This window comes from Macaca thibetana, chromosome 11 (assembly GCF_024542745.1).
Source record: "Macaca thibetana thibetana isolate TM-01 chromosome 11, ASM2454274v1, whole genome shotgun sequence".
NCBI lineage: Eukaryota > Metazoa > Chordata > Mammalia > Primates > Cercopithecidae > Macaca > Macaca thibetana.
This window is the reverse complement of record NC_065588.1, coordinates 26,776,642-26,792,585: the sequence shown is the minus strand read 5'-3', so window position 1 is coordinate 26,792,585 and position 15,944 is coordinate 26,776,642. Positions and strand designations below refer to the sequence as shown.

The 15,944-nt window shown below is 37.4% G+C and overlaps 2 protein-coding genes across 22 annotated transcripts in view; one reads left to right on the top strand and one right to left on the bottom strand.

Annotated features, from left to right (window-relative positions):
• MED21 (mediator complex subunit 21) overlaps positions 1–15,944 on the bottom strand; it is a 1,150,573-nt gene that overhangs the window by 368,954 nt on the left and 765,675 nt on the right. The gene's annotated exons all lie outside the window — the stretch shown is intronic.
• Positions 1–15,944, top strand: part of ITPR2 (inositol 1,4,5-trisphosphate receptor type 2) — a 495,967-nt gene that overhangs the window by 152,297 nt on the left and 327,726 nt on the right. For both annotated transcript variants that reach the window (XM_050746648.1, XM_050746649.1), the window contains 8 exons: positions 3,606–3,747; positions 5,821–5,982; positions 10,509–10,681; positions 11,640–11,759; positions 11,878–12,063; positions 13,211–13,462; positions 13,910–14,054; positions 15,339–15,489. In XM_050746648.1, the coding sequence (XP_050602605.1) occupies positions 3,606–3,747; positions 5,821–5,982; positions 10,509–10,681; positions 11,640–11,759; positions 11,878–12,063; positions 13,211–13,462; positions 13,910–14,054; positions 15,339–15,489 (1,331 nt within the window). The remainder of the gene's footprint in view (positions 1–3,605; positions 3,748–5,820; positions 5,983–10,508; positions 10,682–11,639; positions 11,760–11,877; positions 12,064–13,210; positions 13,463–13,909; positions 14,055–15,338; positions 15,490–15,944) is intronic.

The following is a 15,944-nucleotide window of genomic DNA, read 5'->3' as shown; positions in this document are numbered from 1 at the left end:
GTCTTGCTCTGTCTCCCAGGCTGGAGTGCAGTGGCACAATCTTGGCTCACTGCAACCTCCGCCTCCTGGGTTCAAGTGATTCTCCTGCCTCAGCCTCCCGAGTTGCTGGGATTACAGGTGTGAGCCACCGTGCCCTTGCTTTACTCTTAAGTGATACTTTATGTATGAGATGTCAGATTGATTATTACTTTCTATCAGTATTTTAAAGCTATAATTTAATTACTTGCTAGCATATCTTGTTGCTGTTAAGAAATCTGTTGTCAATAGACTTGTTATTCTTTATTGGTAATTTTTCTTGTCTTGGTAATTTTATATATTATTTTTCTTTGCTTTTGATGTCTTAAGATTTCACCATGATGTGTTTACAAAGGAGTTTTATTTTGTTTTTTCTCATTTGACATTTAAGGTATACTTTTAATCTGAATACTTATTTCTTCCTTCAATTCTTGGATTTTTTCAGCCATTTTCCTGCAAATATTGCTTCTTTGTCTTTTTCTTCCTTTCTGTCTTTTGGAACTTTTATGAGATATATGTTGGATCCTCTTAATTCATCATTTTTGTCTCTTAACTTCCCTTTTATTATTTGCCTTTTAATATTTCTCTGTGCTATTATCTGGATCGATTTTTGATACTACCTGAGTAGCTGGGACAACAGGAGCATGCCACCTCACCCAACTAATTTTTTAATTGTTTCGTGCAAACAGGGTTTCACTCTGTTGCCCTGGCTGATTTTGAACTCGGGCTCAAGCAATCCTCCTGCCTCCACCTCCCAAAATGCCAGGATTACAGGCATGAGTCGCTGTGCTCAGCATATAATTATTATCTCTCAGATTTTTTTTTGTATATCCACCTATTTTTCATTTATATTGGCCCTTTTAAAATATGTTGTCTTTTTAATATATTGCTTTCTTTATCTGTTTGAAGACTGAATGCACACTCATTTAAAACTTATTTTGAAACTGTTTTGTTACTCGGATTTTGTCGGTGGTGGAGTAGCCTCCTAATGCTTTAATATGGAGGCTGTCTTCTTCAATGTCAGCTTTCCTTATGTGCTTTGGACTTTTACTATGTGTGATTTTCTTAGGTGGGAGATTTCTGTTTTTCCTTTATCTACATTCACTTGTCTTCTTTGTCAGTTTTATGCTGGCTTCTACCTGGTTTCCTCAACTAGACCAGAGCCAGATCTGATATCGAGAGCTGAGAGTCCATGTTCTCTGGTAATACGATACTTTAATCATGGAGATAGCTGGTGGCTGGGTCCAGCCCTATCCATGTGCATCCATTGTTTCCTCCTATCACTGCACAGCCAAAGCCTGAATAAGGGCCACTGAACTTTAAGTTTTCTTTAAGAGGTTAGAGAAGCCATATGTTCGTCTCTGCTGCATATGTTTAGTTTATTTCCCTACCATGTGTTTTTGGTCCCTCTTACCTTGCAAGAGTTGAACATCATCCCTGTTCCTCACTGTTTTTCTTATTTTGTTCATTTTCCATAAAGCTTAAAAAGCAAACTAGTAAGATTGCGTGAGTTATTAGGAGCTCACCACTGCCCAGTATAGAATCAGAGTTTGAGCTAAATTGAAAACAAACCAGCTCTTTGTTTTGCCACAAAAGGGATGCTTGAGGCGCAAGGTCAAAAAAAGATTTCAACAGTTTCAGAGGTCAAAAGAGAAGGTTGCTCTTCCTGGCTTCCATGGCCTTGTCATGAAGAGGTGGGCTTTATATGTAGGGTTGACGTATCATGATTTGCAATCTAGACTGTTAATATTCGTCATGATCATTCTATTAACCATCTTCAATTTTCAGGGCATTTGAATGACTTTGAAACAGAGCAATCTGTAGTTGCTCACAAAATTTTGCTTTCTTAGATATCTAAATATTTGATTACAGTTATTGAAACAGTAAGAGAAAAGGAATCTTAATAATTTAAAAAAGAAAATGCAAATATTTATGGCCAAACTGGACTTGCATTGGGCATATAGAAACTGAAGTTCAACTTTTTTTCATTGTGCTGAAGTAACCTCAGCTCCAAATTTCTTTTGTTTTGTTTTAAGAGCAACAGAATGATTTGGAGGACATTAAATCACAATTTCAAAAGAAGTTCACACCACATTTGGATGCACATGAAACGCGTTTTACGTTTCTGTGGCTGCCTTCAGAGATTCAACGTAACTATGTCTGTGAATTATGTCAGACACGATTTTCCAAAAGAAACAGACTGGGTTAAAATTTAAAATAGGCATACCAAGAAAACATAGAATCCCAGGAATTTTGGAGGGAAGTTTATGATCTCTGGAAGTATACTGAAATTTCTCTGGGTGACTAAATTATGGATTCTAGGTGTGTCCACTTGGCTTCACGAAGCGCATTCTCTTTCAAGACATAAATCGGGAGATAAGATCAAGATATTTTCCTACCAAAGGTATTGAAAGAGAAGAAAAGAGATGTTTTCCAACTGAATACATTCTATACTTTCCTGGAATTGTTGAAGCTCTTAAAATGTAGTGTTCTTATGAATGTGTTCATGATGAGCATCATTGTATTCACATGCTAGCAACAGCAAATAAAGATGCTAACACTATATGGATAAAGCTAATTTAACAATTGATTGGTCAGCTTTTGTCTTATTCCAAAAAAATTATGTGTTTATTGAATAATTAAGTTGTACTTTACCACTAATACAATTTAAAAAATGCCTTGACCCTTCCAATACAGATTCCTCCTCTGTTTACCCATTTTTGCAATAGCTTGAACCCCTGCCCCCTCCCTCAATTGACTAACACAAATGGAAAATGACAAAGAGCAGGCAGAGGAAGGAGGAGGAAAAAAGTGAAGAGAGGAAGGGCTTTCAAGACACTTCCTGTACTAAATGCCACTGAAGTTCAAGTAATAGTTGTAATAATAACCAAAATATAGATTTAAAAGTGAACATTGGTGTATGGTTTTAGAATTTCGTGATTTTGATAGGTCATTTAATACTTCCAGTATTTTGAGTGTCAGATTGCTTACTCTGTCTCTATTCGCAGGTCATTTAAGTTTTTCCTATTCTGTACATTGGGTAAGTTGAAATGTGGGGAGTACTAGGAAATGTCGTTTGAGTTAACAGTAAAAAAATAAAGAAAAAGAATTGAAATTTAGGAATTTAGTATAGCTGTTTTCCCTTAAGCAGAAATATGCTGCTTTGCTAGTCAGTTGTGGAAAGTCATCTGGTGGTGTCATCCTACCTACTCGTGTGTAGTTGCGACTCACATGGCTTTATTTGATAATAGTCTGCAAACACTTGAGAACTGGAGGCACAAGTAGAGGTTGGAGATGCTAGAGAAGGAATTTTCTTTGTAAAGGTTTAGGTAAACAGTAACTGTCTTAGAGACTATTTTGTCAATTAAATACCTTTTTTGTTATAAAATACCTTGTTTTCAAGTGTTTCAGTTCTTATTACTTAATAAAAAGAAATTTCCATGGATTTGAGTTCCACTCCTGAAGAAAAAGTAAAAAAATCTATCTGCCTCTCTATCTATCTATACCTACCTACCTACCTATCATATATCTATACATTTTCCAAAATTAAGCACACCGTAAAGTAAAATTTCCTTTTCATTTTGTAATAGGTTTGTAACCAAATTATTGGAAGACCTCATCTTCTTTGTTGCTGATGTGCCTAATAATGGACAAGAAGTTCTGGATGTGGTTATCACTAAGCCAAACCGAGAGCGTCAAAAATTGATGAGGGAACAAAACATACTGGCGCAGGTGAATTTTTTCATGTACTAAATTTGTATATTTTATTTTCTGAATTACAGTATCAGGAAAGTACTTGTATTAGTTATCTATTACTATGAAGCAAATGATCCCAAAACTTAGTGGCTGAAAACAAGATATTTCCTATCTCACAGTTTCTGTGGACTAGCGATCTAGGCGTGGCTTACATGGGCCGATCTCGTTCAGGGTCTCTCACCAGGCTACAGTCAAGGTGTTTGCTGGGGCTGCAGGCATCTCAAGGTTCAACTGAGAGAGGACTCGCCTTCCAGTCCTCTCACATGGGCGTCTCTCAGGAGTGCCTCAAGACAAGGCAGCTTGCTTTCCTTAGAACTGAGGGATCCAAGAGAAAACTAGAGGGGACGCTCACGTGGAAGCTACCATCTTCCATCTTTGTATAACCTAATCTTAGAAGTAACATCAGTTCTACTGTGTTCTATTAGTTAGAAATGAGTTAATAAATCTAACCCATAGTTAAGGAGAGAGGATTCTATGAGGCTGTGAATATCAGGAGGCAGGAATATCAGAGACCATTGTAGAGACAGCCTACCATGGACCTCCAAAAACCCTGTATAGTCAGACTATCTCCAGAAAATATGCTGGAAAAATTCCTAGGTAGAATTTCCAGGTGAACTTGGAAAGTGCGATCTCCATCTGCTTCCTACTTCTTTCCTTCTCTTCCCTAGGAAAGTAGGGCAGTCTGTTCATCAGCTGACAAGTGCTCTGTACAATATTCTAGGTTTTTTTCCCTGAAAGTACAGAACTGGTCATATATTACATCTTTTTGAAATTGTTTATAACACATCAAATTGATTCACTTCCTAATGATATGCACATATGGACATGCCTATATTTATGTATTATTTTTATTCTATTAATTGCTATTTAAATTAATGAGTTTCTTCATTAATGAAGTATAGACTCAAGGAAGATACTTAAAACATAAAAATCATGCTCTTGATACACATATTCTTATTGATTTGGGAAAGGCAAATAGTAGACATAATATTAGTTATTATATGTAGCTGATTGTCTGAAAATACAAAATCAACATTTTTCTCAAATAAAATAAAGGTTGCAAATCTAATAGGACTTTTTTTGAGTAATTATTCTATAAAAACATTTGATTTCAAATAATTTTAGGACCTTGGATGATTTATTAATAATATCTGAACCAACATATGTCAAATATTTTATTTTTGTATGATAAATATAAAATTAAAGGCTCAGTGAATACAAAGTTATTAAAGAAACTTTACTTCATATCATATTTCATGAATTCCAAATAATAATTCCTTTCTGTTTTGCTTTCATGCATTAATGCTCATGCCCTTGACTCTGCTCTTTCATAGACAATTTCCTCATTCTAGCAGCTCATCTCCAGGTGATCCCTCCTGCTGTCTTGCTGCCGAAAAGAGTTATATTCCTCAGTGCTTTTTAAATGCTTCCTAACTGCTAACCCTCTTACAAGAATCTGGCTTCCTGGGTGCCACCAGCTGCCCATGTGGCTCCTAATTTGTCACATTTGAATGCTGATACGTTCATCGATTTGGCCACATCTTTGTGTACAAACAACAATAAATTAACTCTTTTATAAAGTAGTTTACAAGCAATGTTTGGAAGTCATTTTCTGATGTCAGTTTTAATGAAAAGTAAATGTTTTCTTTATATTATTTTGATTTTGAAAGGTTCTAGAAAATAATAGAAGAAACTATAGAGCCCCTAGAAATCAAGCTACATTTTAGTTCATCTGAATATGTTCATGTAACTTGGTGAAATTAAACATCTTCATATTTCTTATTTTATAAAATATGAGTTCTAAACAAAATTAAGCATTTTATTTAAAGAATGTTTTTGTCATTCAATGTAGGGGACCCTTTTAGCAGTGCTTTTCTGATCCTTGATATGTTGGTCCTGTAAAGTAAATCCTCTTTGTTTTCCCCCTTTACGCTAACAATACTCAAATTTATATAAGTGTTTTTTGAATCAATGTTCTTATTTGTTTAAAAAAAAAGGTTGCACAACGTTTTATTCATCAGAATAGGTGGCTGTTTTTATTCCTGGTAGGTATTTGGAATTCTTAAAGCACCCTTTAAAGAGAAAGCAGGAGAAGGCTCAATGCTGCGACTTGAAGATCTTGGGGATCAAAGATATGCACCCTACAAGTACATGCTGCGGCTCTGTTACCGTGTCCTGAGACACTCTCAGCAGGATTACCGGAAAAATCAGGTCGGAGAGTAGCCCCCATTTAAAACTGTTTCATATTTAAAAAGTATGGGCAAGGTTCTTTGATTGCAATTCTACAGCATAGAAAATATGAATGGGAAATTTCACTTAGAAATTTTATGTTGGGCAATACATAAAAATGATTTGTAAGTATTTTTGAATTGTATTGACCATGGCTTTATTCTTCCATATGAAATTAGAATCACTGGGGGAGGATGTCCTGAGTACTAATATGTGCCTGTTATTGGCTCCTGGTGGCCAGGACATCCTGGATCTATTATTTAAGGCGGAATGGAACATTTTTGGCTTGAGGAACATGTGAGGTACAGCATCCCTGTGTATGGACCAAAGAGGTTATAATTTAATGGAAAAGATATGATGGGAGACAAAAGACACAGAGAAAAAACAGAGTTATGGGAATTCACAAGAGAGAGAGCCCAGTGGTGGCTTTGGGAACCAAGGAAGGATTCTTGGAGAAGGAAGCCTTTGGGTAGGATGAGAATCATTTTCATAAATTGTACGGGAAGAGGTATTTGTGAAGAGAGATCTATGAAGTGAGAATGATAGATGCTAGAAAGGGCATGTTTGCCCTAAGATATTTGCAACTGCTGAGGTCAGGGAACCCAGGTGGATCTAGGGGTACAGCTAACAGTTACCAGTTGCAAGTGAAATTTCTCTTTAAGTCTCATTTTTATCTTAAAAATACAAGCCAGGTGTTGTGGCTCAAGCCTGTAATCCCAACACTTGAGGAGGCCACGGTTGGGGGATTACTCGAGGCCAGGAGTTCTAGACCAGCCTAGGCAATATAGGGAGGTCCCCATCTCTACAAAAATGAAAAATAACTGGGTATGGTGGTGTGTGCCTGTAGTCCCAGCTACTAAAGAGGCTAAGGCTGGAGGATAGAGGATAGCTTCAGCCTCGGAGTTTGAGGCTGTAGTGAGTTACGATCACACTAGTACACTCCAGCCTGAGTAACAGACCCTGCCTCATACAAAACAAAGCAATCACAAGCTTAATCTTTCGCAATATGTTCAATAATGTAAATGTCTAACATAAAATTGCATAAAACTCATCATTGTTTGATAAATTAGTGTTTCTCTTAATCCATTTGAGGACAGAGTGCATCACTGTAAGTTTCATTGACGAGTTTGGTCCATGAAGAAAGATGATGTGGGAGAGGGCTGGAAGGGCAGGGCGAGCTGAGCCACTAGGGCCTAGGATGTCAATCCTAGAAGGTGGAGGTTATTTGGGAAGAGTTAGTAGTATTTGTTGTGTACTTACTTTGTACCAGGCTCAGTTCTGCATACTTGTCGTGAATTAATGCAGTAACACTGAATTAAGATGAAGGACAGAGGCACGGAAAGGTTAAGTAACTTGTCCAAGGTGATAGTTTAAGAATGGAGCCAGTCTGCAAACCCAGGCTCTGAATCATCGCACTGTTGCACCTTGGTAGTTTGAACATTTTTGGGGAAGAAAAAAAGATTTGTTTTAAGAAGATTGTGTTAAAATATTTTGGCTTCATAATTGTGTTTGAAGAGTAAGAAAGGTCTGAAAAGAGTATGTACAAACATTAGCTAGAAGATAAATCATATGGCAAGGAATAGGAGTAAGAGCAAGGGGACGATATAAACAAATCCTTAAATATTGTCTAATATAATCTTAGTTATAAACACCCTTCTTGCTAGTCCAAATGCTGTCACTAGAATTATTTTTCCCAACTTCATTGGGTTCCTTTAAGATGGCAAGATGAAGTAGATAGCGTTGTTCATATTTTTTTGGAAGAAGAATTAAGTACCAGAACATTAAATGGCCTTCCTTCAAGCACTCAGAGGCAGTGATGGGGCATGCTCCTAGTATCAGACCCTGAGTTCTTAGTGGAGATCTGGAGTGGGGAAGGAGAATGAGAGGCTGCTCAATGTTTTCTCCTTGCTCTCAGTTTTCTTCTTGGGTTTGGAGAAATACTCTTGTGAGATAGGTCACCACTTCACCCATACGAGCAATGCTGTATTACAGAGATTGACATTAACAGAAAAAAAAAAAAAAAAAAAACCCAACAGGTCTATAGAGGTTACCCAGGGCCCTCAGGCCCATCAGGTCCCATGATGTGCACCCTGCTTGATGGCTGTTAGCCTTTGGAAGGGTGCTTAGGGCCTCTTCCCTTTTCTGCAGCCCAGTGTTTCAGGATGGCGGGGAGCCAGATCACTTTGGATTTGGTTATTTCGCTAGTCACTAGTAGGTTCCCTGGGCGGCATGTCTTAACTGGTGTCAGTTCTGTCTCTCAAGATCTGGCACACATGGTTCTTTCTCACTCCCCTCTCGGTCTTGGCCAAGTATCAGTGTGTACGTACACACCCCCCCCCCACACACATGTGTGTGCACACCTCCCCCCGACACACATACCCCTACCTAGTCATATTACTCCTTTCAGGTACATGTTTATGCACTTCAAGGACCTGCTTTCTGGGTTTCTTTGGAGCATAGAGATAGAGTATAGATGATAAAGGAATAAAGAATCCCTAGCATTTGTTAAGGATTATATTTTATTTTTCTTCCCTTTCTATTGTGTGTTCTAATTGAATCTCAGTGATAGCTGAGAAATGTTTTCTCATTTCTATTGAATTAAGAATGCTTTGTAGAAAGCATAAAACAGCTTTCTGATGTTTTCAGAACATGATTTTAAAATGTTCTGTATTATTATGTAGTATATGTTATATAGTATTATAGCTATAATTACTTTGTTTTTTTTTTATCTTTACCTATATGTTATAGTCCTAATAGGAAGTTCATTTGTGACTTAACACTAATCCATGTATTTAATATTGCATCTCTATTTATTACTATTTATAAAATTTGATACCACCTCTAATTTCATTTAGTTATTTATTAACATCTTTGGATGTTTACCTTATACCAGGGTATGACTACAGTAGGCATGAAAGTGTATAAATCAATATGTATCCTTAAAATGATATACTAACAGAAGACATTTACTTTACTTAACTGGCTACCCAATACACAAAGCCATCATTCTGAAAGGCCACAAAAATGCTGCTTAGCATGTAATTAGATTTGTGCAATCAATATCATTTTCAAGGAATAGGTACATTCCAGTAAATTTTACCTAAGGCAAAATCACTTTCTAATCAATAAATTCTCTCATCATAGAAACAAAGACACATTTCCAGGGAGAATCCCAAGGAATCAAAGTAAGAACCTTTCATGGTAGAAGGGGGTGAAGCTCACCAGTTCCATGGCAGTGTGAGATGTGCTGCTTGTAGACAGAACATGGGAGATGAACAATAGTGGTTTGGGATATAGGAAAATTAGTGTGATGAATAAGGAGTAGATCAAACAATAACATGATTGAACCTCCCCAGTGGCATTCTCTTACTTTTAGAATAACCTCTTTGCTCTTTACCATGGCTCACAAGGATTCTTTTGACCTACCTCTCCAACTTCAACTTTGCCTTCTGCCCCTTACCACTGCCTAGCTACAGTGGCCACCTTCTGTTGATAGAACACAAGCTTGGTTCTACTACCACAGGGCCTTTGCACTGGCTGCTCCCACTGCCTAGATGACTTCCCTCTAGGTCTTCCAATGGCTGCCTCGTTCTCTTCATTCCCATCCTAGCTCACATGTCACTTCTTCAGCATCCACCCTATCTAACGTTGATACCTTCCTCCATTCCTCTGTTTGTTTCATTTCACTTGTCAACATGGAATGGAATATAGTAGGCCTTCAAGAACAAGAAACATTTATTGGGCGAATGGATCTAATCAATAAAATGATTAATCACATTGCCCTGCTTGGTAGCTTTTTAAAGATAAAAATTATATGATGGGGGAGGGGGGAGGGATAGCATTAGGAGATATACCTAATGTAAATGACAAGTTAATGGGTGCAGCACACGAACATGGCACATGTATACATATGTAAGAAACCTGCACGTTGTGCACATGTACCCTAGAACTTAAAGTATAATAATAAACAAAATTAGATGACATTTTACCATTATTTTAAAGAAAAGATCTTGCATATCATTCTAGCCTATTCACAAAAAAGGAATCAACCCAAGTCCATCTAGGATATTCAAGTAACAACCCAGATCTCATGTCTCATGAATGAAATATCATCTTCTTTTCTATAATTATGCCCAAATCATTGGCTGTGACTTTAAGTAAGAGATTGAAGAAAAGCCTCTGTGAGACTGATGAAATCCAAAGTTATTGTGTCATAAAAACTTATTTTAATTAGATTTATTTTTTCCACTTAGACTGTAAATACTTCTGTTGATAATTATGTCTAGGTGTATAACTTTTTGGTAGAAGTTCAATAATGTATATCCAGTATGTTTTCATGTCTTTCCTCAAAAAGTTCTATTTATTGAAAAATTTACTTGCTTTTCTTTTGAGAAAATTTTTAGTGAACTTTCTGTTATGAATAAATTAATCAATGTTGTTGACCCTAATAGAACGTGTTATTTGTAAACTGTTTGGCAGTGTATTCTGACAGCCTTTCTTCTTTGCAGGAATATATTGCTAAGAATTTCTGTGTCATGCAGTCCCAGATTGGCTATGATATTTTGGCAGAAGATACTATCACAGCTTTGTTGCACAACAACAGAAAACTACTAGAGAAACACATCACAGCAAAAGAAATAGAAACATTTGTCAGTTTACTCAGGAGAAATCGGGAGCCAAGGTTTGAAATGATTCATGCAGTATTCTTTCCTAGTGGAGACTGTGGCTTTGTGTTTTATTTTTAGAACTTTTAAAAGTTAGAATTCTTTCATATCACTAACTTTTATGGACAAACTATGTTGGGCTTATTGCTATAATAATTGTATATAATAAAGAGTTACTACCTCATAAGAGATCAAAGCCCTTTATAGACACACTTAAGTATGATTGATTTTCACTCGGAATCCTCATGATTTTATAGACCTTTATGGTTTCTCAAAATACATTCATATTATTTAGATCCTTGCACATTTGTGTGAGATACACTGGTTGTATATTATTGCCCCCATTTTAGAGATGAGACAATAGAAGCCTAGTGAGCAACTTGCCCAGGCGTACCCTAATAGGAATAGAACGCAAGGTAAATCAAGGGTTTCTGATTCCACATCAAGTTCTTTTTCTGTTGTACCATGCTGCCTTATCTTGAAGAAATGAGTGCAGAAAAGTCAAGCCAATTGGCAGTGTTTCCTTAGCTAATTAGTACAGCAAATAAATGCTAGAAGGTAGAAATGGGCCTCTGACTTGACCAGGTCATAGTAATTTTCATTAGGCGTGTGCTCTATTTCTATTTTATTCAGTACAGCATTAGCTTTGATCTGCTTTTGGTTTGATATTCAGCTCTGGGGAGACTCACTTTAGGGGAGATGAATGATTTTCTAAATGTAAGTCACGGTGCTGTGGGAGGAATATCATAAAATAAATAGAAGCAAACACGTCGGTTTTGAAACAAGACTTGTATTAAATGAAAAAAAATTATATGTTTAATTTGTTTCTAATGATGCAGTAAACAACGCATTAGACAAATGTTGCGTGGAAATAATATTAAAACATATAATAAGTTTATTTTATTATGTCTTTATTCTGATGCTTTTATAAAATGCTTCGTCTTCATATTCCATTTAATTTTTTTCTCTTGCCAGGTTTTTGGATTATTTGTCAGATCTGTGTGTGTCTAATACCACTGCTATTCCTGTAACTCAAGAACTCATCTGTAAATTTATGTTGAGTCCAGGCAATGCAGACATTCTCATTCAAACTAAGTAAGCCCAGATAATGGATGCATCATTTTCCTGTTGATTATTTGTAAGCATTGTAGTTGTTTGTCATATTTACAAGTGTACTTTTTAGTAGATTTTTGTATGTGCTATTTATTTGAAGGGTGGTCTCAATGCAAGCAGACAACCCCATGGAGAGCTCCATCCTTTCCGATGACATTGACGATGAAGAAGTTTGGCTCTATTGGATTGACAGCAACAGGGAACCTCATGGCAAAGCTATCAGGCACCTTGCTCAAGAGGCAAAAGAAGGCACCAAAGCTGACTTAGAAGTTCTTACCTATTACAGGTTAAGTATTGTAGACAATCTTACAATAATTCTCAATCTCACGTATTAATTGAGAACTGCTTCTCTGTAGCCACTAGAAGTTAGGCATCTATGAAGAGGCAATTTTAAAAGTCATGTCGGAACTAGGGTAGCTGAAATATTTAGTATTATTTAAAATATTCAAAATACAAGTTAACATGTCTATTTTCTGCATACACCACTTGTAATTTCCTGGTTTTTCACCAGCTTGGAATTGTTGTGCAGCCAAAGGCTTTGTCCTCGTATTGAGTAGAGTGGAGGCAGATGAGAGACATGTTAGGACCTAGGTGATGGAGTCGAGAGTGATATAGACATGGGGCTAAGGAAATTGATCTGGCCACAAGGGTAGCCAGTAGTTTAGTAGAGAGTGGATTATGAATATGTGGTGACCTAGGGCCTAAGAGAAACTGGTGCCTGTAGTTATGAAAGTTCAGCACTGGAATATGGCAGCAGAAGTACTGAAGGCAGTTCCTGGTGGTCAGCATATTGGGAGCAAGAACCTAGCTGGCGTCTTTGAGTTGCAGGGATAGAAACCTTGGGGCAGAAGCCTTGGGGCCAACTTGGGCCCAAATGGCAAGAATCAGACAAAGACAGATGACGCGTTGTGTTCCCTGGTTTCTACAACTATAGCAACCAAATCAAAGGCTAATTCTTAATCTCAAAACTGGGCTGATAAGCCAAGTGCACTCATGCCATTTGGACTGATCATTTTTGGTTTGGGAACTGAATGGGGCGAAACCTGGAGTGTAGACACTAGAGCCTGAAGCTGAGTGAGGCTGAGGAAGGTGGAGAGAGATGGTTTCACGTGAGCTGTTGCCCAGAGCCTTCAGCCTGAGTGCAGTGTTTGTAATCCTAGGAAACCCAGACTGGAGTGCCTAGTGACACTCTCCAGCAGACACATTTTGCTGAAACAAGTAAGAGGTATTGTAACTGAAGGGACAGAGAGACAGTTTCATATATGTCTTGTCATTTGATTTTAATGGTTAACATACTACAATCAAGAGTTTGACTCCAATATCATGAATGCTTGGAAATACAGGTGTCTTAAACATAGATACTGATTGGTACTATGATGTTTAAAGATTTCTTCGAGATAAGGCAATAATGTAATATGTTTATCATTTTTAAGGTACCAGCTAAACCTCTTTGCAAGGATGTGCTTGGATCGCCAGTATCTGGCCATAAACCAGATTTCTACACAGCTCTCTGTAGACCTGATCCTGCGGTGTGTGTCGGATGAGAGCCTGCCGTTCGACCTCCGAGCGTCCTTCTGTCGCCTCATGCTCCACATGCACGTTGACCGGGATCCCCAGGAGTCTGTGGTGCCTGTTCGCTATGCCAGGCTCTGGACAGAAATCCCCACAAAGATCACAATTCATGAGTATGTTTGGAAAAAGGTCTTGAGGCTTTGGAGTCCAGCAGATGAACTCCACATCAAATGGCTACAGTTTTGAAATGTAACATGTGCAAAGGCATTTGTGTGTCCTGTCGCGGGTTGTTAATCTTCTAAATGCAAATAAGATACTCGTTTTTGAGGGTGAAATAACTCTCAGTGGGAATAAAGGCATTTTCTAGAAAACAATAAGCAAATAATGTTGCTGTAATTGGCAATAATTTTAAGTACTTCATATTGTGGTAGACTGCTACAACTGCTTTACACATCGCTCATTTCACAACAGCCCCGTTTTACAGATGAGGACCCAGGCCCTAGGAAGGCTAACTAATTTATCCAGGATTATGCAGCCAGGAAGCTAAAGTACATATGTTTTATTATTTTTAAATGATTGCAATCAGTTTAACTTGCATTATCTTCTTTCTGTATTTCCAGATATGATTCTATAACAGACTCTTCCCGAAATGATATGAAGAGGAAATTTGCCCTGACAATGGAATTTGTTGAAGAATATTTGAAAGAAGTCGTAAACCAGCCCTTTCCTTTTGGGGATAAAGAAAAAAATAAACTGACATTTGAGGTACTTTTTCCCTCCAATATTTAGGATGTTTTGGTAACTGGGTAGTTTAGTTCATGAAGATATTCTTTTCTCTGCCATTTTTAAAAGATAGTTTTGGTGCTTTAATGTCCAGTAGAAAACATTTTATTTATAATTGTCTATTAATTACTGTTTCCCTTGATTTTTTTTGTTTCATTCGTGTAAGATTTTTTGCATGTAATAAGCACAGGCAGTTTTGCATATTTTGTGGAATGTTTGGATCCTTTTTTTTGTCTCTAAGGAGATGATGTTTTTATTCTCATTGAACTGAATTGAAATATCTTCAGTTTGGGGATGTAGTGACAAAACTAGAGAAAGGATGCTATTACTTGATACCTGGTGTATTAGCTACCTACTGGTGTATAACAAATTACTCCAAAACTTTGCAGCCTGAAGCAACAAACATTATCATAGCTTCTATGGGTCAGGAAGCCAGGAGTAGCTTAGCTGGGTGGTTCTGGCTCAGGGTCTGTGATGGGGTAGCCAGCAAGCTGTTGACTGGGATTGCAGCCATCTGGGGCTGGACAGTCTGTTTCTAAGGTCACTGGAGGGGTTGTTGGTGGCCACACCTCCTTGCTGGCTGTTGGCACCTCAGCTTCCTGCCATGTGGGCCTTTCTGTAGGCTGCCTGGGTGTCCTCATGACATGGCACCTGGCTTCCTCAAAGCAAGCCATCTGAGAGAGAGAGAGAGTCCAAGATGGAAGTTGCAGTCTTCTGTAATCTAATCTTGGAAGTGACATGTCATCAATTCTGTTGGTCACTTGGACCAACTCTGATACAGTGTGGTAGGGGGAGACTATTCACTGGGGGCCACATGTTGGAGGTAGACTCTTGCACTTGGAATGTCCTCTGCAATCCACAAGACCACAAAGCAGCATAGGGAACATGGATTTCTGGGCAAATTTCTTGGATAATAGCCATTTATTAAAGTAATTAATTGGTGCAACCATTTATTAAGTGGCATCCTGCTGACTTAAATTACTTAAATGTTTAATTAAGATGTAAATAATTCTAGTGTAAATTTTGTTAAGTACCTTAAAGCACTCTGAATCTTACTTGGATTTAGTTCTAGACTTGAATAAATCAAAGTTCAAGTGGTTGCTTTTGCAAGTATTTTAATTCCTAGGTGTTAAAGAATTAGGAAGTTTAGAAATAGCTGTGCTAATTTAGATAATAAAAAGCCAATGTTTATTGCAATTCCCAATTTTTTTTCCAGTCTTTCACCCTCCCCCTCCCTGCTTTTTTTTTTTTTTTTTTTTTATTAAGGTGGTCCACTTGGCTCGGAATCTTATATACTTTGGATTTTATAGTTTCAGTGAGTTATTAAGGCTAACAAGAACACTTCTGGCTATTTTAGACATTGTACAGGCTCCCATGTCGTCATACTTTGAAAGATTAAGCAAATTTCAAGATGGAGGTAAGAATTTTGAGAAATGTGATTAATATCATTGTTATTACTTGGAAGCAAGATAAAAAACAAAACTACAGAGAAGGTGTTGCTATTGTGTACCTGCTAATATATGTGTGCATATGAACACAATTCCTGTGACAGGGCTGAGTGATAATAAGGTGGATTTATAAACATGCATCTCTGTTTATAATGCTAAAGCTTTGAAAGATGAATTCATAAGGTCAGATTCCATCTTTAGCAGCTAACATTATAGCCAAACCACTTGTGAAAATATTATGTGTTAAAAAATGAAAACATCTTGATATTTGTGGTCATCTGGTTCAAGCAATTCTCCTGCCTCAGCCTCCTTTATTTTTACAAATACAGATTAAATTATAAGGTGTCAAAGAGAGAATAGATTTGAAGGCTATGCTCCACAGCAGAGCTTAGACAGATGCAAGGGAGACCAGGCACGGTGGCCC